A 23,890-nucleotide genomic window follows, 5' to 3' on the forward strand; every position below is an offset into this window, starting at 1 on the left:
TAGGCATGCTCTTTGTTTTTGGTCACGGCCGCGTGTTGACTCTGAGCATATTGGATGAATTAGCATAGCATAGGCCTATATGGGCTCCCAAGGCAGCCAGCCAATTGCGCCTGTCCATGCGCCATCCTGTCATCTACTGTCAGGGGATACATGGCCGCTGCCGTATGACTAGGACCTATTGAGGGTCCTTTCAAAGAAGCATCAAATGAAGGGGGTTAAGGACCCCACCCCCAGAATCTTCACACAGTACAATTTTACTGGGACTAACACGACGGGGGTCTTAGATTTCAGCCATAGTTCAAGCATTTTTTATTCTGTCTGTGAGGGTACAGCCTACTGATTTTTGTCGCTGTCTCAAAAAGGTGGTAAACGCGGCCACTCAGGATTAACACAACAACCACAAAAAGGGGCCCTTTCAAAATCTAAAAATGTTACGATTAATTTTTGTTACTAATTTGCAGTATTTCACCTGCATTTCAAGTATTCGATAAAAAATGCGATGATTAAAGTACTCTAGAACCTGTGGCAGCCATGAAATCTACTAAAGAGCTGGCGAGGTAATTGAAATATCTGTCTTCAAAGTGTCCGACATTGGATACCGGATTTTTTCTGCAAATGCATGTCAGAGTTGATTGACGATTGTCGGATATACTGTAAACCTGTTAGATTGACTTATAGTGGTTTAATACCAGAGAAAGAGGAGGCTGGAGTGCCCAATCCTATTCACAGAGAAAGAGTTAATAGAGCAAGGTCATCTGCCGGTGTGGGCATGGATGGATTGGTGGATCCCATCGTGTGGAGTTGTTTTACTGTCAACTCAACTCCCTGTGTATAGTGTTCACCCAATCAGTGAATCACTGTTGTCTGTTTTATCGACCCAAATAGAATTGATATCCTATCATTTTTTCAGGGAACTTGGTCTGCTGAGAAAACGTTCTTCCTCAAGTCATCCAGATGCAAGATGGAAAAGGCTAAAAACAAAATGTAAATTTATTCGTAGACCTAGCTGCAAAAAGAAATTCTAGAACTACGCTACCTATTCTAGCGAGTTAACCTTCATTACCAAAGGGACAATGATAGAAGTTTATATTGAATTTAAGAATTCTTCAAGTCTCATCCTGTTATTCCATGAAACTGCAGTGCTTTTTTCCCCTTTTCCAGGTCAGATCTTTTCCTATTTGATTGTCATCGATTTTGAGTCAACTTGCTGGGAAAATACAAGAAACACACCTCAGGAGATTAGTAAGTAAAGTTCCTTGCATCCTAACCTTGTCACTGGAGATTAGGAATCGACCAAACGCATAAGTTTTTATTTTCTGTCAATTTTTGGGGATATCTGAATTTTATGTTAAATTTGTTTCTATTTTCAGTTGAATTTCCCGCTGTTTTGTTGAACACTGCCACTGGTCAAATCGAAGATGAATTCCATACCTACGTTTTGCCTCACGAACATCCAATTCTCAGTGAGTTCTGTAGGACGCTCACTGGAATATCTCAGGTACAGTAGAGTGCTGCTCCGGCTAGAGTGAAAAAGTGCTAGAGAGTAAATAATGTTAACACGCCAGCACTTGTTCACTCTAGAATGATACTGGTTAAAGCCATTGTGCTGTTTGCTTCCAGTTGAAATAATTGGCCGGTGCTAGCTTGTCATTATGAATATGAATATTAAAGTAAAGTTAAATTGATTAGGTGCTGTTTCCACGTAATATATATAAACATTGTTTAAGAGTGCCCCCCCCCCCACTTGTGAGTGAGTTATGTGTAGTGTCTCCTGGATGGATACCTTTTCGGGCCTTTTGGAACTTGCCCAGAGTGTCCATCTGGCGTATTCTATAGTCTTGAATGTTCTGGATGATTGATTTTATTACCTTGCAGGAGAAAGTGGACAATGGTATCCCACTTAATATCTGCCTCAGTAAATTTAACCGTTGGTTAAACCGCCTGTCCGAGGAGAAGAAGATTAAGTATAACACTGGAGAAGAGGGGTCTCTGCTTTGCACATTTGCTACATGGTCAGGTAAGGGCAAACAATCAAGTCAATGATGCACTCGACTCTGGAGAAGTTTGATATCAATATCCAAAAAGGACAGAGTTAAAAAATCAAATCACCGATACACTGGAGTCAAAATTTTAATGACGAGGTCTCAACCGGTTGGAGAGTGTCAAAAGACCATGTCACAACTTGTTAGTTATAATAGTTTACTTAACTACCGGTAGAAGAAAAGAGAACCTGAATTCGATTCTGATCCATCTATATCATTGGATATGTTAACCTTACAAACTGTTTGAATATGAAGAGTAATAATTTTGATTTTCCAGATTGGGATTTTGGTGTTTGCTTGTTCTACGAGTGTCGAAGGAAACAGCTAAGGAAGCCAGCAGCTCTGAACAGTTGGTTGGATCTGCGTGCAACATACAGGGTAGGTCCAGGATCGAAGCTAGATCAAGCTATACCCAGCTGATCAGCCTGCATCATTCTCTACTGCTCATGTATGGTGTAACTTGGTCAACGGGTACCCAATGATCGTCCTGTCCCGGCAGGTTGCCAAATATACATCTAAATGTCGCAATCTTCAGTCCTCAGAGTGTACATAATTCACTGTTCTGCATTTATTTGCCTTGGTAGCATACAATGTACATGTACATGTAGATTGTTGTAATGCCCCAAAATGTTACAGGATAGACCTTATCCAGAAATTCAATGGTGCAGTATACATAAGACCGTATCTATATTTATCCGAGCAATTCTATGTTACAGTCTAGAACTTATCTACTTTTCTTCTAGAAATTCTATGAAAGAAGACCCAATGGACTGAATGGAGCCTTGAAAGACCTTGGAATTAAGTTCGAAGGGAGGGAACATTCAGGACTTGACGATGCCAGGAACACGGCCCGACTTGCGTGGCGAATGATCAAGGATGGCTGCATCATGACGGTCACTAAATCGCTTGATGGGGTAAGGTCATGGACTGCCACCTAGACTTGTTCCTAACAATCATTATCCTGCTGGACGAGTTTCTCAGTGCTGACTTAATTGATAGATAAAGATCTTGATCGATAAAGGTCTTGCCTTCTAAAGTTAACTTTATGATGTCATTGACATTGTTGTCTTGTGTAATCATATTCTGTTTGCTCTCAATATAGAAATGTAATCAAAATACTGGTACCTCTTTACAGGTTTCTTTGCAACCTGTTTGTTTTCTCACAAATTGATTATTCGTATTCACAATTATCAATCAGAATAAAATTCAAACTGACCTTTGAAGTAAAATTGTTTTGTAATCCATTTCTTATGTGTTCTCTATGCCAATGGAATTGTGCACAGAGTGTATGAGAAACAGCTTTTGACTGTCTATCAGTACCGTAACTATTAACAACTTTTGTGTTTATTTTACTAAAGAGTTTTTAGTCTTTTCTTGCGACAGTGTACTACACCACTGTCCCGCTATCGAAAGCTTCATTCCTACCTTGTAACAAGTAACCTAATCTTTTCCTTTTGGTTTCTTTTTAGAAGCATGCTAAAGCAGCACCCAGTTTGGTCCGAACCTTTCAAGCCTGCACTTCTTCAAACGTTAACGTTATGACGGATCTGCACTCTACTGACATGGCAAACAGTAACAGTAACAAGCCTAACCAATCTTCACACTCTGCTTCCTTGACCAGACCTCCAAGTGAAAGGAATACCCCTATTTCGGTGGAAAATTCAGCAAGCGGACCCCAAGTTTCGAAACAATTTGAAATGAACATCAATGTTAGCACTGGGAAAGAGGACATTGTACTCGTAGACAAGAAGGACATTCTGTTGAATTCGAGCAGGATGGTTGAACCTTATGAGGAGTCTGAGTGTGACATGCAACCCGGCATTTTAGAATTAGGCATGTGTGAGGATGAAGACGATGTCACAATCTACAAGGACAAAAACCACTTTGAGGAAACGACTGTTTTGCAGAAATGTGATAGAAAAGAAAATAGGGATACTCATAAAGGAAATAGCTGTGATAAGAAATTAGATGGCAATCAACAAAATGCAGACATTTCTGGGAAACTCGTTTGTGATTCAGGGAAAATCTCAATGCCTGCTTCAATAGGGACAAAAATTGTGCAGCAACAAAAGTTCAAGATTCTTTCTGATGGTGGTCTGTCTCGTAAAGTAGGAGGTAACCTTACTGAAAAACATTCAAGTACTCCGGTTGTGCCCATGGTTCTCAAAGACAAAAAGAATATATTTACTCCCAGAATTGGTGAGGGTTCAAAGAAAGTGCAGTCAAGCTTGCTCGGTAAATCAGATCAGTATTGTCATTTCAAAACATCTACAAACACAGTACCTGGTTCAGTGTGTGGAGCTGTAAAAAGTGGCTTCAAAACTCCTTTCACTGCCCAGCGGGTTAGTGACATGAAAGTGACGCCACCCCTGTGTAAATGTGGTCGGCGGTCGAAACGTCGCGTTGCCCAGACTCCTGGTCCTAACCAAGGCAGGGGGTTCTTCTCATGTCCTCATGGGAGTGCTGGGAAGAACAAAGGTTGTGGTTACTTCCTTTGGGAGTCTGTCTATCTGCAGAACCGGTCTCCCCAACTTTTTGCTAGTCCATTCTCTTATGCTGCTAGGGTGAGTGGGGCATCTCCAGAACTTGACTCGGTCACCCAGAAGTTGAGTTTCAGTAGGCCTGTTGGATTAGATAGCTCCAGGAAAAGTTTAGGGGTTCGACCTGGTTTACATGCCAACAAAAGGATCTGAATGAACTTGCTCTGATGGGAAGAATGGTGCAACTGCAAATCATTTGCATTGGTTGACGCAAGAATGTGGTCAACTGTGACGTAGTATGTATAAAGACTTGGGACTTTATGAACGTCATATATACATACTTGATTTTACTGATGTAGTAAAGATACATGTAACTGTTTTCATATCATTACGAGAAAGATTCTTCTGATATCTCCAGCATGTACACCCATTGTGATATGAAACTACAATAATAAATAGTTAGGGGAATGATTTAGCACACATTTCTCGTTAATTTCCTATGTCCTTTTCATATTTTACTTGTACATTTGTAATCGATGACCTAACAACTATTTTCATTGAAAAAATCAATCAAAAAAGACAATTCGTTTTAAAGATTTGATGAAGACCATGATGAAGCTGGTTGTGACATATGGCTGTGGTATTTTGCTTCTTGCACTTTCCCCATTTCTAATATAAATCCAGAATTAGTTTCTCACTTGTGGTAAACCTTTATGCTGTCCTGCTCACAAAACTTGTTAAAATATTGTTGTTGAGACGAGAAGAAATATGTTACTTTTCCGACTAATCTACCACTGACTGGGTGGTCCACTAGTTCATAGTTGTCCTTGGAATTGTCCTTGAATAGCCCGATTCAAGATGTATGGTCACCAGAGGTTGTTGATTATTGGGACAACTGTCCTTGATTTGACTGCCAGCCCAACAAACCCCAAAACAAGTGTCATGAGGTATTAGATTTTGCATCCTGAAGCTCAGGCCAACACTCTTAGCTTAGTAAGCTTAGGAGAGGATAGACGGACTCTGGATTTTTGAGAATGCAGATTTTGACACTATAGCTCAGCTGTCGTTTCTTTTTGAGACAAACATTTAATAGGTGGTTGTGATAACACCCTCATGATCAACTGGTAATTTTATGTACCATCTGGTAGGTGTGTCACTTATGGATAGTCATTGTCATTAATGGTTGTGAATATTGTCCTCAACCCCTGGGCCTGGCTGCGACTACAACTATAGATACAGTGGAACCTCACTAAACGGACACTGCTGTAAGCAAGACCTCTCTGAAAGGGGCTTTCTGACACTTGCTTTGTTCCCTAATTAATTGCGGACCACCTCCTCCGACTCTGAGCATTTATCATACAGTCCCAAAGGTTTTCTTGGAGAGGTGGTTCTGCTGTTGTTGGATAGGGGGATAGGCGAATGGTGAGTTGTGTATGGGTTGCTGGTTAATGCAGTGTCTGTATAGAAGTCATGCTCTTAAAGTGAAAGGGTTAACTGGCCGCGCCCAACATTTCGGCGGGAACATAAGACGGGTGTCTTTTGTTTAGGAAACGTTGTGCATTGTGGGGGAAAATTCTTTTTAACTCCCCGGACATGCGTAGTACCTGCTTCCGGTGTCAACAAAGAGAAAAATGAAAGAAAATCGAAAAATAATCCAGACACCTGCAAAATGAGATGGATTTTGGGTTTAGGGCACCACGAAAGATGATAATTCAATGCTATGGGAAAACTTAAGTGCTTCGAAATTGTACTGAATGAGAATAAGACCGTATATCACCCAGGGGAACGAGTTTCAGGGCAATGTGTTGTGGAGCTAAAAGGAGACATGAGAATGCGCGCTCTGCGCGTATTCATGCGAGGTGTTGCAAAGGTGCATTGGACAGAATCTCGAAGCACCGGCACACGATTAGGTTCTTACACAGAACATTACAATGCTGAGGTTGAATACTTTTATAAGAGACAGGTGCTATTTGGAGGAGGTAAGCAAAGGAGTCTATAAAAGGGAACTTCCAAATCGATGAAATCTAATTCTAAATCTGACTTCAAAATATGACCAGCTGAGCGATCTGTCAAAAAATAACCACTTCCATTTTCTGCCACCACCCATGGCTCAAGGCGAAAAGGGGTCGCTGTGTTCCACATTTTCCAGCTGTGGTAACTGCCGTGGCAGTAGTCGGTATTAGATCTGATAAGTTGAGGAGTATTGACATGGCACTCTGCCTAACAAACTTACTTGTTGTAATATTCGTTCCTTTCTTCCCTTGTTTCAGATAATCCTATTGTCCGTGAAACACTCACTGAAGGTCGCCATGAGTTCAATTTTTCCTTTGAATTACCAATGGGGTGAGTTCTGCTGTTGATGATGTTGCCCGATACATGTATAATAATAGTATTCAAAGACCTACTCCATGTACTCAGCTCGAACATTGATCTTATTCTTAGTTTGCCACAGTAGTAGAAATTTGGAGTAACTGCTGATCAGAGCTGGCTAGTGCACAAAAATTAAACTTACTAAGTCCCACTTACATTTACATGTTTTGTTTTTGACCAGATTCCAGCAATTCTCTGGGCAGACTTCTGAGTCCTTCTGTAAACTGTGAAAAGTTCATGACAGCCAGTGTTGCAGATTTTCTCTGTTTCATTTGGCGGTGGACATTTGCTGCCACAATTACACTAACAGTTTGTTACGAGTTGAAATTTCTGTGAGTTTGATTTTGGTGTTTGCCTTCCAAATTGCAAGAATAAATCAATACTTTTCCAAAATTTGCCAGTCTGCAGTATATGATTATGATAGTATGAAGAGAGCATCCATGCCATTCTTCTTCTATAATCGCTCCATGTTTTACTTGTATTGCAGGGGGATATCTACCTCTTTTGAAGGTAAACATGGGAGTGTACGATATTGGTTGAAAGCTGAGATGGACAAACCATGGTCATTTAACCACAAAACAAAGAAAGCTTTTACTGTGATTAGCCCTATAGATATCAACAAACCTGAATACCAGGTAAGACTTGAGCGACGCCAATATGGTGATGTCATTTTTGTCACAGTATGACTTGTTTGAGTACTGAAGCAGTTCTGAAAACCGATTCCCAAGAGTAACCATTGTTGATTTGCCTGTGTAAACCTGGATCAATTTACTAAGCTGTATGGCATGTACATGGAAGTTACATGAATAACGCTTGTGATAAATCCAAACAAACTCTAGGACACTTGTCAACTAAAGAGTACAATGTGATTGTGATATTATACAGGTATCTAAATCTGCAGTTAATGTTTCTGTTTATCTTTAGATACCAGTAGAGAACAGTGTAGAGAAGACCCTCTGCTGTTGGCTGTGTACGTCAGGTCCTATCTCAATCAGTGCTCGAACAGACAGAAGAGGATACTGTCCTGGTAAGTACACTTTTCATGTAGAGAGGATTCTTAATTCATGTCCGTGTAGGGCCTAAAAAGTAATCATAATTTGATTTAGAAGTAACGCAGGAGTGGCAGTGGTGTAGTTTATCGGGTCTCGGACTAGCGGTCATGTGGTCTCCGGTCCAATCCCCACTGTCAGCATGAGACTCTAGACAGGTCTCTTTGCTTTACCTGCCTTACGCCACCCAGGTATATAAATTGACGACAGTTAGAAATGCTCACCTACACAGGTTGGAGTCCTGATTGAGCAGCTCATGTAGTTCTTGATGTTCTACTTACGTAAAGGCTTCAGGCATGTCTGGGCGGAGCGGGGAATAGACATAAAGTACTTTGAGAATGATGTATGAACATGTAATGTGTAAAGCGCTCTGTACATTTAAGAACCGCTTGCATCCTCTGGTCTGTGTTGTCTCTAAAAGCCGAGCATCGGTTTTCCCTGGCTGTCACACAGTGGCTATTTTCCTGGCTGATGCAAAGTCTTGAGTATCATCAACGGCATGTTTATCATGAAGGAATGAGGTTTAATACCAGAAAAACGACAAACGAGGACCTGGGTGAAAGGAACGTCCATCGCAAAAGACCAACCATAATCTGTTTTGTTGTTTTGTTTAATGAACTACCGATAGTAAGTTCATTAGTTCTTTTGTGTTAAGAACAGTAAAGTTCGGAAAAGTCTTGTACAGATTCATGACTAATACGATAATTGTTTTTTCTCTCGCTGTGATATTGAGACCAGTCAGTGTGTCTTCATTAAAATTCTTTATATTTAAAGTCGTAAGTCCAATTTTTTTACTTACCCAGGTGTTTATTGTTTTAATAGCAAAACCACTGAGGCCAAAAGGAGGCTAAACTATACATTGTGACCAAGGTGTTTTAGAATACTGAGCCTAGCATTCAGTCCATAAAATGTACATGCGTGAGCGGGCTACTCGTCTTAGATTTATACGATGATTCCGAATCGTATTTTCTGCTTCGATTTCTCTCACAGTCTGAGTCATATGGAATTGATTTATTACATTAATCATAATTTCATGGTCGAAAGGCAGAATCCGTGACCTTATCAGAATAAAGAAATGGGGTCAGTGACCTGCATTTATTGCCATATAGCTCATCTTCTTGGTCATTGATTGAACTATTCCAGCCATCTGCTGCATGTTCTTAGAATCATTGATTTTCTGCCCTTATCATGTGAGGCGTCAAGATTGTTGTGTCACTGCTTGGTTACTTAGCACACTGGACATGCTAGATGTGGTTTGCAGATTTGAGGCTCTGCCAGTCTTGAGTTATCAGAACCTTGAGCTCTGCGCCAATTGATTCATTGTTCGATAAACACCTGCTGAATTATCTATATCAGCCACATCCACAGCGCCGTGGCCTAGCCTGAGTTCTTGAGTGGAAAAAATGATTGCGGAAGTTGGAAAACGTTTTATGAGCCAGGTAGTTGAGCTGCTCCAGATACCATTGAAATGAAAGTCGGAATGCATTCTTGTAAGATTAGGTACATGTGGTAATGTAACTTCAGAGAAATACTTCAGAGTGGCTCTTTGCCAGTTTGTTCCTCTTGGAAAGACCTTTTTGAACTGGTCGTATCAAAGTTACATTCCAGATGATTCTGAAGATCTCAATCTTTTGAATACAGCTCTTGATCCCCCAACCTTGCTCTACTTTATAGTTTTTAGCCAAGAAAATGTTCTGACAGTCTTAACTTTGTTCTGAGAATCATGCAGTTCATGTTGCTTGGAGTGCCAGTGGTGTTGATTTATAATACCTTGAACTCAGCGGGGAGACATCACTGGCATGACTGGATGTCTGCTTCAAGTTTACTGCATTTTACCTTGAGATTCTTCACCAGTAAAACACCATCCCTGCTCCGCTAGCCCTGGTGGAGATACCTTTAAAAAACCGGTTGCAAATTTCACACGTAAAATGTTCGTGGACATGTTCCGGATGTTCGTTGAGTGCAAAACATGTCTATTGGCATTTTCCGCTCACGACACATACACACTACAGTAGAACCTCTCTATTTATCGACACCCTTGAGACTGATAAATACTGTTCCTCATTCATTGGGAGGTTGTCCTGATTACAGAGGTCAAATCTTAAGACAAAAACCTGGGAGGTTGTCCTGATTACAGAGGTCAAATCTTAAGACAAAAACCACTGTAAAATGAAAAAATCTTTTCAGGTGAATCTGATCAATGAATGATGATGATATGGTAAATCTTCTTGATCTTTTCAGGTGAATCTGATCAGTTGATAATGATATGGTAAATCTTCTTGCTCTTTTCAGGTGAATCTATAGCCATTTCTGCCGATTTTGAGAATCATTCCTCAAGAACAATCATCCCTTATGCCACATTGCATCAAACTCAGACATTTTTTGCTAACGGCAAGTCACGGGTTAGAGGAACCAAGTTCACAGTTCTCACAGGTTAGTCGTTAGTTGTAAATTATGATAGTCGATAGTCGTAAAGTATCATAGTCGCAATGACTGACTGAAGTTTCTAGAGTAATGTAGTTGGTGCCAATGGATGATATGTGGCTATTCCATCGTCTAGCAAAAATATTTTAGGGTCCACACAGAAACTTAGTAATACTGTTCTAATCCGAGCGCCCTTTTTTCAGGTCTGCCAGTTTCCCCAGGGAGTAGAGCAACATGGGATGCCCAACTTCTCAAAATCCCAGCTGTCTCACCATCTGTCATGAACTGCTGTGTGATAAAAGTGGAATATTATGTTAAGGTGGGTGAATCTTGTGTGTTCTTTTCTCTCAAGTCTCATATGAAGATATTTCTATTGTCTCATGTAATAAAAGTGTTAAGCACCCTGGGGGAATTGATTCTCCAGGTTCATAATACTGTTACTTGGTTGTTCTCAAGCAAAATTGAGAGTGGCAGTCATCTTTGCCCAAAACGACTACATGTACCATGAAAAAGTGTGCATAGCCTACATGTATTCCATTTTGTAGCCGAGTTGTCTGGCTTCGTACCTGCACTTCTAATCTTAATCATGTTGTTTCAGGTGGCATTGCACATCCCAGGAGCCTACAATCTGTCCCTTCACCTGCCCATTGTCATTGGTACTGTTGCGTTCAGGCGCATCTCACCCCACATCATGACTGATCCAATGGTGCTACGCGATGCAAACATATCATATTTTGGAAACCAGCTATTGCCAGCTCCTCCCCCTTATAGGGAAACGCCCACTCCGCCGCCTCCTTTTGATGGTAAGGGAATGCAGCTGATAATCGTGTTCTATTTAGGCCTGGACAGAAATTGCTCAAACCTGATTGTCACGATGTCACTACACTAACCTAAAGGGACTTGCTTCAGATCGCATGTGGTGCATCTGGCTAACTCTAGTCAGGTGTGGCACCTATGTTTTTCCAGAGTCTCACAACCACTATAAGTGACCCATCTCAGCAAAACCAGGCACTTGTCGCACAGGAGATGAGCCTAAATGACAACTTTAATGTAATCTGATTTAAGAAAAGGCAGACAAAAGTGAAATAAACAACCACTAACCAGTCCGTCTCAACCTGCCAAGCTGAGAGCCACATGCACCTGGTTTTGCTGTGACCGGTCTCATATCCAGCCTATACTTCTTACTCTCGTCTTCTCCTTGCAGATCCACCAACATATGCAGAAAGTATTTGTGGTGCTGTGAATATCCAGGATGACGACGACGATGACGGCCTGGGAACCATGGGAGATTTGACCTACACACCAATGTATACTTACGTCTATGACTATCGTTACAGACCACCACCAGCTTATTCTGAGGTATTCATTTTGTCTTGAATATTAATCTTAGTCAATTAGCTTGCTTTTATGCTTTTGAATGCCAATGCTTTTATGTAGTAGTACTGGTGGGCAGACTTCAAAACATATTTTTGCCCTGTTAGGGGCAAGTTTTTGGTGTCCTCTCACTTTCTTTCAAATTTTTAAGGCATTTGGGATGAGCGCATGCTATTCTTCAAGTCCAATTATGCCTAATTTTCCACCTTTCATACCACATGCATGATAAATATGTATTCTGTTCTTGAAAGAGGGATGTTTTTAGGAAATCTCTGACATGCCTGGTTGGGTACCCCGAATAGTCTGTACCTGCCAAGACACTTGTTTCATCAGTCGGGCTATTTTTCGATCTCTGTAATAATTTACTCAGAAGCGCAGAGCATTCGTCTTCAGTTCTTAGAATTAGTTTCTGTTAAGAGAACATATCTGTGGAGGTTTCTTTGGGTTTTTTAGTAAGCATTTTTTAGCGATCTGTGTCGGTTTCTGTTTTAGTGAAATTCTTTTCGATTCTGCTGCATACTAGGTCATGATTGACTGCTGATTTTACTGTTAATCATGGTTGCTTTCAAGCATTCACATTAGAATCGAACACTGATTTGTTGAAAGAATGCTTTTGCCACCAGCTATTGCTGAATGAATGTTGAATGAAAGAAGATTGTGTGGTTATGTTTGTGCATGTCAGAGATGTTATTTGTGACTGAACTGTCAGTTATTAATTTTCAGTTTAAAAGCACTGGGCCCTGTGACGTCATATATGAAATCGTTACATCATATCAGAAGTTATCACAGTAGATTTTATGCAGGTGTGAGCGCTGACGTAACACCATCGTTTTGCCATCCATGGTTAATACGTGTTTACCATCCAATATCGCGGCAAGGCAAATTAAATCGACATACCGCTTCAACTTTGTGTCCACTTCACTTTCTGTACATTTATCATTCTTGATTAAAATCAAACAAACTAGGGATGACGGTATGCCCAATACTTGAATTTTTAAAATATAAAGGCTTACACTGTCGGCGTTCGGTGTATTGTTGCACAGGTAAAGAGAAATAAAATTTGCCAAATTGCAGTTATTATGCAAGCCATTTCACTGAAACTTGGCATTTATAGTATTTGTTTATAAAATCTGACAAATCAACGGTATTATGAAATTTATACTCAGAACGTATTTTGATTGTAAATATCAAAATACACAAGTTCAATTTTGTCAAATTTTAAATGAACAGGGTAGGCCTTTGATATCTTTTGCCTCAATCTCACATTTTCTGCTGTCTCTTCTCAAAAAGGGTGTTGATAAATAGTGAATGCAGGGACTTTAATGAGAAAAGTAGTTCAGACAATATCATGATACTGAAAAATCTTACGAATTGGGGGTTTTATACATCATTGGTGTTACCAATCTTTCATTGTTGGTAAAATGGAAATTTTGTGGCTTTAAAACACCATAGACAGTTTTTTTATTCTTTCTATTTTTTCTTCTCAATCTAAAATCTTCTAAAACTTTAAACATTTTTAGAATGCTTTGTTCCATCATCGTCCGTGGTTGTTGCCTCCGTATGAATTTTAAGCTTTCTGCTTTTATTTTAACTCTTTCTGCCCAGCATGCCCCGGAGACCTTCGAAGAACCGGAAGGGGATGGGGATGATGCCCATTTTATACCTATCCACTTTCTAATGGTTCTCGACTAAGTAATCTTCCAACGTAAAGAGGTGAGTCCGGACATCACCAGCTTGCTGTCGATGTTTTAATGTTGTTAACTCGATGGTCTGCAGTGGGTGGAAAGAGTTGAAATTGTCACCCAACGTTTTTGTGTTTTTTTCTCTCGTATTTTTTGTGTTTAAACTTTCCACTTCCACTTTTGATGTTGAAATATTACAGATTTGATCAGTGTTGTTTATTTTAGAACAAGGTATGATAACCTTTCTACCTGTGATATTCCAATGAGTTTCTTACAAGCTTGATACAGATACTACCTCCTCTAAGACTTGCAATATTTTTTTCTGTAGCAACTACATACATTTCATGGAGCCTTTTGAACCTGCTGTGTTAATATATAAGTAGTCATCAGTTTGACACGGCCATAATAATCATGTGGCTTATCACGAAATACCAGCTCCATATCTCTACTTCCATCCATAGCTGTTTTCTGCATGCTCCATACCACTGTGTCATTTTCCATGAAGAAAATAATCCCAAATTATACAGAGTAATAGAAGTTAGCCATTTTCATTTCTAACTGAGATAGTTTATATGGTATGATTGATTCAAAAGACACAAAATATGTATTAAGTTTGTTGGGATTTCCTATTACATGTAGTTCTCTGCATGCAGATGGCTGTGGTTCTGTGTACAAGATACAGGTACAAGATAGTTACATAAGCTGGTGTAACAGATGGCAGCTGCTACGCTAAAGGTGGTGATGCGTGTTGTGTCTACTGAACCAGATAAACATGATACTTGCAGAAGCTGAAGTGTGCTACGTGTAGTATAACCATTCACCACCAGTTGAATGTGCCGTGACAATGCATTAACAAAAAAATTTAATGCACTGAGAGATGACAATGATGTTTGTTGTATTTAATGGTGGCTCAGGAAAATTGAAATACATGTACACTATGCATTGTGCAGTTATTATGCATGCAAATTTGCTGAAACTTGGTACTAGTGTTTGTATATATGTCTACACAATGGCATTGTTGACATTTGTAATCAGTGCATATGCAAACTACATTGGAACCTCCCTTAGTGGACACCACCCTATCAAGGACAAGCTGTGGTCCCAAATTGGTTGTTTCCATTCAATTGACCTCTCTAATCAGGACGCCTCTTCATCAGGACAGCACTTTTCAGTCCCGAGCATGTCCTTAATAGAGAAGTTCTACTCTATTTGAAATGTTCTAATTCGAGTTCAGTTTTCAAATTTTTGAATGAACGGGAGAAGCCTTTAAGTCTCAGATGTCTATTTCAGATTGATCCGAATCCATTGCATGACACCACAAGCAGTTCCGCCAATGCTGTCGAGGGTGGTAACAGCTAGGACTAAGAGTGAGGGCGTGAAGGCTACCACCACTGTGCCAGTCTTAGCCACACAGAATCTAATGATATTTACCCCCAAGTTTGGGGCCTTGTGGACGACCCCCTTAGTTGGGGTTATGAGCTGCTAGAAGCTGAATTTTGCATAGAGTGGAACCTGTGTTCGGTGGACAGATCTTCAGGGCTCGGCAGAATGAAGAATTGAGCGATTCTGGACGATGGCAGTAGAAAGATTCATAAGATCAGAATATGGAAAGTTAACCAGGATTGTTTCTAGGCATGTGAACACTTGGTTTTCAGGATTGAATTGATCCTACGGATCACGATTGGAACTCTTTCAGAACGAAGCTACTTTATTGCAACTTGCTTGTTCAAATGGCGCTTGGTAGAAATCGGTTGAAACTTAAAAACTGTTCCGTCTGTTGGCAGCAGTTACTTAAATGGTTTTGATGTTTTGTTTTTGTGGTCTTGCATGTTGAGTTCTGTCCAGGTGTGTTTGTTTGTGCAGATTTAAGTGATAGGAATCGCCCGGCTAATCAACACTGCCTCAATACTCGTACAGTTCAGTTCCGAGTTTTTTCCACACGTCTTTTGCATCCCTGAGATAAGAGACTTACTAAAGAGAACTGAGGGTGTGCTAATTAGCCAAGCTGGGGATAGTAATTTAACATGTTAAATAAACAGCAGCCCATGGGTATAACCAAGATTGTAACAATGCTGTTGTCCTTGATTTGTGACTTAACTTATACAGGGTGTTACAAATGGTCAGTGCGTAACATTTTCCACTCTGGTTTTGCGTTCTCTATGTTGAGCTTTAAGAAAGAAACAGATTTGGACAAACAGGTTTTGATCCCTGCATTATTATCAAAATGCCTCATAATATGCTGGTTATGAAGAAGAAAGAAATTGCAATGTCAGCATGTCTGGGTATATTTGGGCAAGTTAGTTTAAGTTGACAATAATTGATCTTTTTATCATGTAGATCTAGGCTCATTATAGTATGCCTAATCCATTTTGCTTTGCGTTGACAAATGGGCTTGATATCAAAACCATGTCGCACTTATGAATCATGACTATAAAAATTGGCCTACATTCACAAAGTTCGGTAAAAGCTCACTTACAGAAGCACTAATACTTTTGTTTTATGGCAATTCAGCATCTCCAGAAGGTCGTTTGTGTATGAGACGGGCTTGTTAGAATGGTAAGCCACACAGGTATATCTGTTCCGTTTGGAACTTGTCTGTTTAGATGTTGTGCCAGACTGTCTGAATGCTGTCATATATTAACAATGTATCTATATCATTGGTTTCAATATAGTATTATGATGTAATAAGTGTGAAATAGACAAGGATTGCATGTACGAAATTGAATCATCCCTTCATTTTCTGAAGGGATTTAGAAGAACAATTTTATATCGAATTAATATATCGTCCATTTATAGTCTCGGGAGATGTTAGTGAGATTCTGAACACATGTTGTAGTACTTATTTTGGAATTAATATTTGCTTTGTCACTCATTGCATAATGTCAATACCCTGGTTTCCAGACATATTCGAAAACTACTTGGTTAAATCCTGGTAGTTTTCCAATGTTCTTTTGTCTCTGATAAACAAATTGACACATCTTCTGAAAATAATCTTTGCAAAAGTTGATCTTCACAACAGAAAGAAAGAGGAGAAATGGCATTAATTCTTAAAATATTTATGTTTGCCAGTGAATTCTGCATGGTTCATCGTGTTTTGTCACAAACCTCAGTCCATGCTGGAGCCGTTGGACGACTTAGTATGGTCTGCTTGGGAGCTTATTCTTATTTTTGATCACATGTATTTATACACCGAATTTATATGATGCACTTCATGACATTGAATTTGTATCACATGGAACGTGTGTGTCATGCATCAAATTTGTAGCCTTTGTTGTTTTATATAGAGTACCAGTATCATGCCTGTTGCTGTGAAAGAAGTGATGTATGTGTACTGTGTTTAGAGTTCAAGTTGGTGTTTTCATGCGATGTATATGGGCATCGGCTTTAGCGTGTTGGATTGTGATTGTGTTTGTGCCATTTGTGTCAGCACCACAGCATTTGTTTACCATATGCTAGGTGACAACATAACCAGGCCACCTGGCTGAAGTGACCCACTCTCTGAGCACATTGCCTTGGCATAAGATGATTTTTTAGAAAAGATGGCAGACAATGCCTTAACCCAGAGTTGCCATGGGAAGGGCAACATGAGTAATCTAACACGCTATTGGTGAACTTATGTTCATCAGTCAATTGTACTTGTAAGTCAATACTTTCTCTAAAAACAAATCGTATGAAGGCAAAGTTTAACCGTGTATTTTGGGAAATTTTGAATGAGAATTCTGGTGTAAACATCAAAAGTGCTTCATACAAAATTATGCGTATCTTTGTAACACGTGTCTCGAACAGAAATTTAGGATTCAATTACAAAAAAGGGCCGAGATTTGTTAAAAGCGACATTGATTTGTTTGACCTTATTGTGACTTTGTCATATCGTATCATTTTCATTTCATTTCGTTTCATTGAAGTGTTAGGTGAGAAAGTCAAAATTTGTAATCGTGTTGACTTGTGTACAGTATAATCTATAACAGCGTTAAATTATTAAAAATTGTATCAAAATGTGTAAATGCCTATCATTTATAGCTGTGACGAAGGATATATTATAGTATCCTTGCTGTACTGTGTATATTGTAGTGAGACTATTTGTGCGCACAAATTTTTTGTACTAAGCAGCATGTCAAAAGTTGCATTGTGTACGGGAGGAAAATCTTCCTTCGAGATTTTTATAAAATTTGTCTGTTGATTATAGAAGGCATATTTGAGGCGAAAAAGATTCTGACAGGAAAAACATGTATGTGCTTGAATTTGGGAAAAATGACACAGGTATTGATGGCATTTGGCTTGTTCAAACAGCCTTGTAGCTTCCTTTATTTGACCTAGGATAGTTTTGACAACTTGAGTGAGGACTATGAAGCTAATGAAGCGATCCTATGTCACTTCAAAACTTTGTGTCCAAGTGACACGTGGCAAGATGACTCCTATGTTAAGGAGTGGGAATGAAAAATGTGTATGTGTACAGTACTTGTGAAATTATTGAATTTGTCCTGATTTATTCGTCCAAGTTTCTTGTAGCACCATTATTTAGCTCGAGTTTGTTTAATGTTGGATGTTTGGCGTAGTTGCCCTCGATGGGGACGTATTTAGTTGCCTTGGGCATTTCAGGCTTTTTGCCAACTGTGACTTAGCTTTAATATTTGTGGGCTGGATCCATTCACTGACGACACCAATCTATGAAAATTGGAAATCAAAAGAAAATGTGGTAATCATTATCAGTCATTAATTGATTAATGAAGGACTGTTGTCCTCCCTGATAAGATACACAAAGTTTTGACAATATGTAGTTCTCCTTTAGCCTGAAATTGGTTTGGGGATGGTGTTATCTTCCTGTGGAAGTAACAATTATTTCTGAGATTAATTTTCACTACGGCCACTAGAGTTATTTGTGATAGAGCAGCTTAAACCAAACGGCAATATTTTCATGCTTATTTAGCTCAGAAATCTCATGACCAAAAAATTGTGCAATGAACAGATATTTACTTAAATATGTATCGCTTACTTTTGCAAAGTTGGCACGGCCGCACTCGTGTCTGACAATTTGATGTCAGTGCAACTTATAGCAATGGGCATTTTTTCACATTATCACCTAGTTGACTGCATTCGAGTTCACACTAGCCAAGAGATCTGTTTAGTACTGGAAAGATAGTGATCTGACTTGGCCACAAGACATGGCTTGAAATTTTACGTTAGCGATTTTCATCATGAATCTTGCGCAATCCAGAATCTGTGTGGTTTGCTTTCCACATATTTTTTGCTCCACGGGGGAAATCATGATGAAATTTGACATAATTTTTTTTGGGACACTGGACATTTCAGCATGAGTTTATATCAAAAATGGGTTTTGTATTGGAATTGCATGTATAGTGATTTCATTTAACCTTTACACCCCCACTTTCATGTATGGACTTGTCTGGTGCATTAGCTAGAAGAGTCCAGACAGAAAAATTTGGGTGAAAAGATTGATAAAAATGGAAGTTTGGTGTTGAAATGTTTGTGGCTGGATCAGGCTTGGTTTGAGCCAAACACTGGTGTTAAATGCACATCCTGACGCTGTACATAAGAAATGGAGTTAAGAACTGTTTGAGTGACACAGACTTTAATAAAAACACACCAAATGTCAAGGTATCACCAACAGCAGTGTTAATGTACCGTTAACACCAGTGTTAGTTGGGAACACTGTTTGAGCTTGAACCAGTTAAAAGGGGGCCAGTAGTGACTTGTGATGTACAGCTTCGTCAGTTGTGTTCCTGCTAAAATCGAACAAGCATTTATTTGTCTAGTTTATTTTTTGTAATTGTTTACAGATTCTAATTTTTATTCTTGAGTTTTTGTGTTTGGGCTGCCATATTAAGATAGCTGTTGAGTGGGCTGGAACATCACTGTTTGTATAAAATATGTATGATAATATTTATGATAACAAGAATGAATAAAGACTAGTCTTTATCAATTCTTGACTAGTCTTTGTCAATTCTTGATTATATTATAATCTAGATATTAACACTGTTTTGTAGTGAATTATGTACATGTATAGTCATGAGTAATTTGTACCCAAAATCATGACAGTATCCAGAGCAGATTTGTCCGAGAGAATTGTTTGGTGCTTTGGACTTTGTGTTTGTGTAGATTGTTAAACACTGAATAATACATCAGTGCTAGAACTAGTGCTTAGGGCTTGACATTAGGGGGTTGTAAGATTAAAAACTGGATTTGAACATATATGTTCATAAATACAATGTATTTTCCATTTGGACTTAAAATTCTGGTAGAGTGGTGTTGCTTGATGCATGGCTTTTGAAATAGCACCACAAATGGCTTACATACTGGGAACCCAGATTGCATTTAAGAGCACGACAAATGGCTTATAGATACATGGATCACAGAATGCGAGGGCGAGTTATGTGTCATGGGTGGACACACCGAAAACCTTCTTTGTCTGGTAAAGACTGCATTGAGCCAGTGTCACAATTCTGAATTGGAGGAGAGCGTGAAAGAAACTGCTAACCCACACGGAAGTCATTTCAAGAAAATTGACATTTACTTTTTTTTGTGCACTTGCCGTGTCACACAATTGACGGCAAGGACATCATCTGACTTCATCCAGTGCTTCACGGGGTCTTGCTCTCATTGTGACTGACTTTTTTGGCGGTTTCAAAAAAAAATTCAAAAGAGACCCCGCATAAAGCAATGCTTTTGATTTAATGCAGAAAGGGTAGTCTGACAAACAAAATTTTATCAATAACTATTTCACCAAAAGTATGAGTAACAGGGTTTTTTCGCCATGCCTCCAATTAGAACAGTGGCTGCTATTTAAACTTTGGATGTTTTTTTAGCTGTGATATGACGACAATTAATACGATGTACTTATCACCCAAACAAGAAATGACGACTCTATTTCTTAGCGAGATTAAATTCTATTTGATATTGAATACTCAAATTGTCAGCAGTTATTTTCAATATAGTCCTCATCAAAATGTTTACTCAAACCCCTAATGTTCAATGTATAATTGTGCAATAAACCCCATTTTATTGGGCAACTTCATCGAAATAAATGTACTATCAGATTATAGACTATTGATATAAAAGGGGACTAAAGGCAGGCACAGGGAGGGCCTATTTGTGGTCTCACAGTGAGCGCCTATTTGTGGTCTCACAGTGAGCGCCTATTTGTGGTCTCACAGTGACTATGTCCACAATAGGGAACTGATCTGGTTTAACCCAGTAAGTCAAATATTCCTTGTACAAGTGTGAATAGTGTCAGGTGTGCTGTGTGATACTGGAGACTTTTATTGGTGGCTTTGTATACCTTAATCTGGCCCACCTAGTGCCTGCCTATATTCTCCCTTAAAGCACTTACATGTATTATTATTCAAATGTTAAAAAATCCCTTCTGCATAATTTTTTTAATGGGATTGGGAAGTGGTCGCGTAAATGAAAAGGCACAGGTTACTTGGTATGATATCAGCTTTCAAATACATGAAATTGCTTGAATTTGAACAATACACCTTGATACACTTATGGAAAGACAAAGTTTAAAGATACTTGTCAACTTCATATAGGAAAGAGTAGCAGCTGTTTTTGATTTCGAAGTGTTCAGGCTAGGTTTGTGAGTGTCATCCTAAAATTTTAATTAACAAAACCAGATTTTCCTGTTGTGGTGTGAAATCTCAGGAAATGTTCTGTCTGTGGTTCCATGATAAAGGGTTAAGTGGTTGTAGTGCTGATGTGGAATTTATGTTCAAATAATATCAATACTATTGACAAAACTGGCCTATTAGAGACCTGGAGTTGAGCAGTCCAGGTGTGACACAATCACCCATTGATGTCTGTACGAAGAACATGTAATTCTATGAAAAAAAGTTGCAAAAAATAAATCGTCTAGATTTTAAATTTGTGTCTTCGACTTTGTAACACCCCATATGATCATGCCTATCTTCCCTTTCATTCCGCCTAAGGTTGCGTCTGTCGCACCCACAAGTGGCCAGGTGGTGTGATCATAAATTCATATCAATGAATTTGCTGATTTAAGTATTTATCTTCCTCCTCGTATATTCCAATCCAATGCAGTCATTTTGGCACTGGGAAGTCCTGATTGTCTTTCCATATATACCGGGCGACAGGACGAGGCCGGTCCACTACGTCCGGAGTGTACCTCTTGGAAAGGGATGAAGCTGATCCCTCGTCAGCAATACATAATGTAAACACACAAGACAAGCCATTCGCCAAGACAAAGGCACAACCATCAACAATAAAGGTCAGTAGTGCATAATGTTAGCACACACTCACAAGACAAGAAATTCGCCAAGACAAAGTCACAACCATCAACAATACAGGTCAGCAGTGCATAATGTTACCACACACTCACAAGACAAGCCATTCGCTAAGACAAAGTCACAACCATCCACAATACAGGTCAGCAGCGCATAATGTAAACACACACTCACAAGACGAGCTATTCATCAAGACAAAGTCACAACCATCCACAATACAGGTCAGCAGTGCATAATGTTAACGCACACTCACAAGACAAGCCATTCGCCAAGGCAAAGGCACAACCATCCACAATGGTCACCACAGTGTACCTCATTAGAGCAAATGCAAATCCCTGGCTGGAGTCCTGGTATTGCAAAATAACCCATTAGCGCCGAACCGTGAAAGCCAGACCGACTGTCATCACTTGCAAGAACAGCTGGGCTGACATCACAGGGGCGGGGGCACAATTCCATTTTCCCACCTGTTGCCATCAAAGGCATCTGTGTCTGCTGCAGACTCGGACTCTGAGGCATCCCAGCAAATATTCAAGAAGAGGAGCCAGTGCCCCCCTTGTTGGGAGAAGCGGTCATCACTATGAGCTCAATGTTAGACTGGCTTGGCCCGCCCAACTCCAAGCATCCTGATGAAATCAGGGGTTTATGTTCGCTTGTCTGGCCCTGCACACAAATATTAACCCCTGATTTACTTAGGATGCACTACAAGAGTACAGGGTAGCGGATCGGAGCCTATTTGAATAATGTTGACTCTCACCACTGATTGACACTGCTCAGCTTCCAGACAACGCGCTCGCATCAATACCCGGAGGCAAAAGCGCTGGAAGTTCAGTATGGTTTGAATGGGCTAGCTCAATGTGTCCTCACATGTGTAACATGTCGTTAAAGAACTTTGGGACTCCCAACGACGTTAACGTGACCGAAGGCCATAAGCTATGGTCAAACCAGTAAGCGGTTGAGTCTGACACTAGGTCACAAGCGGGACCAAAACCACGCTGTCCTTGGCTACATATCGACAGCAAAAAGCATTGTCCTCGGGTCCTCACGAAATCCCGAACGATTGAACGTCATCACCAAATCTAAACCTTGTACGCATCTGTTGATATTCGAACGGGAGAAAAACCATTTTTCATTTTTCAGCGCCACCATGGCTTGCCTCATTCGAAAGTATCTGCTGCCAGTAACGCCCAATGAGGCCTTGGCTCCAACAATGGCACAAGCTGTCATTGAGCGAATATTTAGGCTTCTCTCTCGCATCGATGTCCCGGGGACAAACCAACACAGGCTGTATCAATGGCACAACATGTTCATGCAAAGGGTGCTCCCGTAGCTTAGCATCGACGTGGCGGGGACCAGTCAACAAGTCTTCCATCAATGGCTTATTAACCTGTCCATGTAACAAGTTGGCTACTCCGTAGCTTCGGCGTCCCAGGGACAAACCAACAAAAGACGGCACCAATGGCACAACCTGTCCAAGCATCGAGTGGGGTGTTCCATTGCATCGACATCCCGGGGACAAATAAACAAGACCTCCATCAATGGCACAACCAGTCCTTTCAGCAAGTAGGGTCCCAAAGAGCATTGACGCCCCGGGGACAAACCAACAACATGTCCATTTGGCGCTACTCCGTAGCTTCAACGTCCCGGGTACAGACTAACAACTACTGCATCAATGGCATGTCGATGCTACGGAGTACCACACCCTATGCATGGACAGGTTGTGCCACGCAATATCCTATTCGCTGCATAGACAAGCTGTGCCGTTGATGAAACCACTTGGTGGTTTGTCCCTGGCGGACGTCAATGCTACGGGGTAGCCTACTCCCAACATGAACAGGTTGTGCCAATAACCGAGCTCTTGTTGGTTTGTCCCCGGGGCGTAAAGGTTACGGAGTAGCCTACTCGCTGCATGGAGATGTTTTGCCATTGATAAAGTCTGCTGTGGGTTTGTCTCCGAGACGTCAGTGCTACGGAATAGCCTAGTCGCTGCGGGGACAAGTTGTGGTACGTGGGCTGTCATGATGGAGCTCTTGTTGGGTTGTCCCTGCGGGGACATCTCAAGCGACTCCATGTGTGGGGGTCCTTGTTCAGCCATTTCGTATTAGACGTGCGGCGGAGTAACCTACTCGCTACTTAGACAGGAGCATTGACGTCCCGCGGACAAACCAACAAAGCTCCATCAATGGCACAACATGTCCATTCAGCGAGTAG

General features: G+C 40.3%; 2 protein-coding genes across 4 annotated transcripts; both read left to right on the forward strand.

Moving 5' to 3' along the window:
- The first annotated feature begins 409 nt into the window (after nucleotides 1–409).
- LOC135503600 (ERI1 exoribonuclease 2-like) lies at nucleotides 410–4,933 on the forward strand. Of its 2 annotated transcripts, none has more exons than XM_064797221.1 (8): nucleotides 410–557; nucleotides 911–984; nucleotides 1,162–1,242; nucleotides 1,371–1,498; nucleotides 1,876–2,017; nucleotides 2,320–2,420; nucleotides 2,786–2,956; nucleotides 3,512–4,933. In XM_064797221.1, the coding sequence occupies exons 1-8, from the start codon at nucleotides 532–534 to the stop codon at nucleotides 4,733–4,735; spliced, it is 1,947 nt and encodes a 648-aa protein (XP_064653291.1). In that variant the 5' UTR covers nucleotides 410–531; the 3' UTR covers nucleotides 4,736–4,933. The 2 variants fall into 2 exon arrangements, with proteins under 2 accessions (XP_064653291.1, XP_064653292.1); XM_064797222.1 differs by having other exon boundaries at nucleotides 3,515–4,933.
- A 1,201-nt stretch (nucleotides 4,934–6,134) lies between these two features.
- On the forward strand, nucleotides 6,135–21,302 carry LOC135503609 (arrestin domain-containing protein 3-like). Of its 2 annotated transcripts, XM_064797239.1 has the most exons (10): nucleotides 6,135–6,501; nucleotides 6,793–6,865; nucleotides 7,380–7,527; nucleotides 7,817–7,919; nucleotides 10,234–10,374; nucleotides 10,569–10,684; nucleotides 10,964–11,168; nucleotides 11,570–11,724; nucleotides 13,345–13,452; nucleotides 14,712–21,302. In XM_064797239.1, exons 1-9 carry the CDS (start codon nucleotides 6,243–6,245, stop codon nucleotides 13,429–13,431), a joined length of 1,287 nt encoding a protein of 428 aa, XP_064653309.1. In that variant the 5' UTR covers nucleotides 6,135–6,242; the 3' UTR covers nucleotides 13,432–13,452; nucleotides 14,712–21,302. The 2 variants fall into 2 exon arrangements, with proteins under 2 accessions (XP_064653309.1, XP_064653310.1); XM_064797240.1 differs by lacking the exon at nucleotides 13,345–13,452.
- The last annotated feature ends 2,588 nt before the right edge of the window (nucleotides 21,303–23,890 follow it).

This window comes from Lineus longissimus, chromosome 2 (assembly GCF_910592395.1).
Source record: "Lineus longissimus chromosome 2, tnLinLong1.2, whole genome shotgun sequence".
Taxonomy (NCBI): Eukaryota; Metazoa; Nemertea; class Pilidiophora; order Heteronemertea; family Lineidae; genus Lineus; species Lineus longissimus.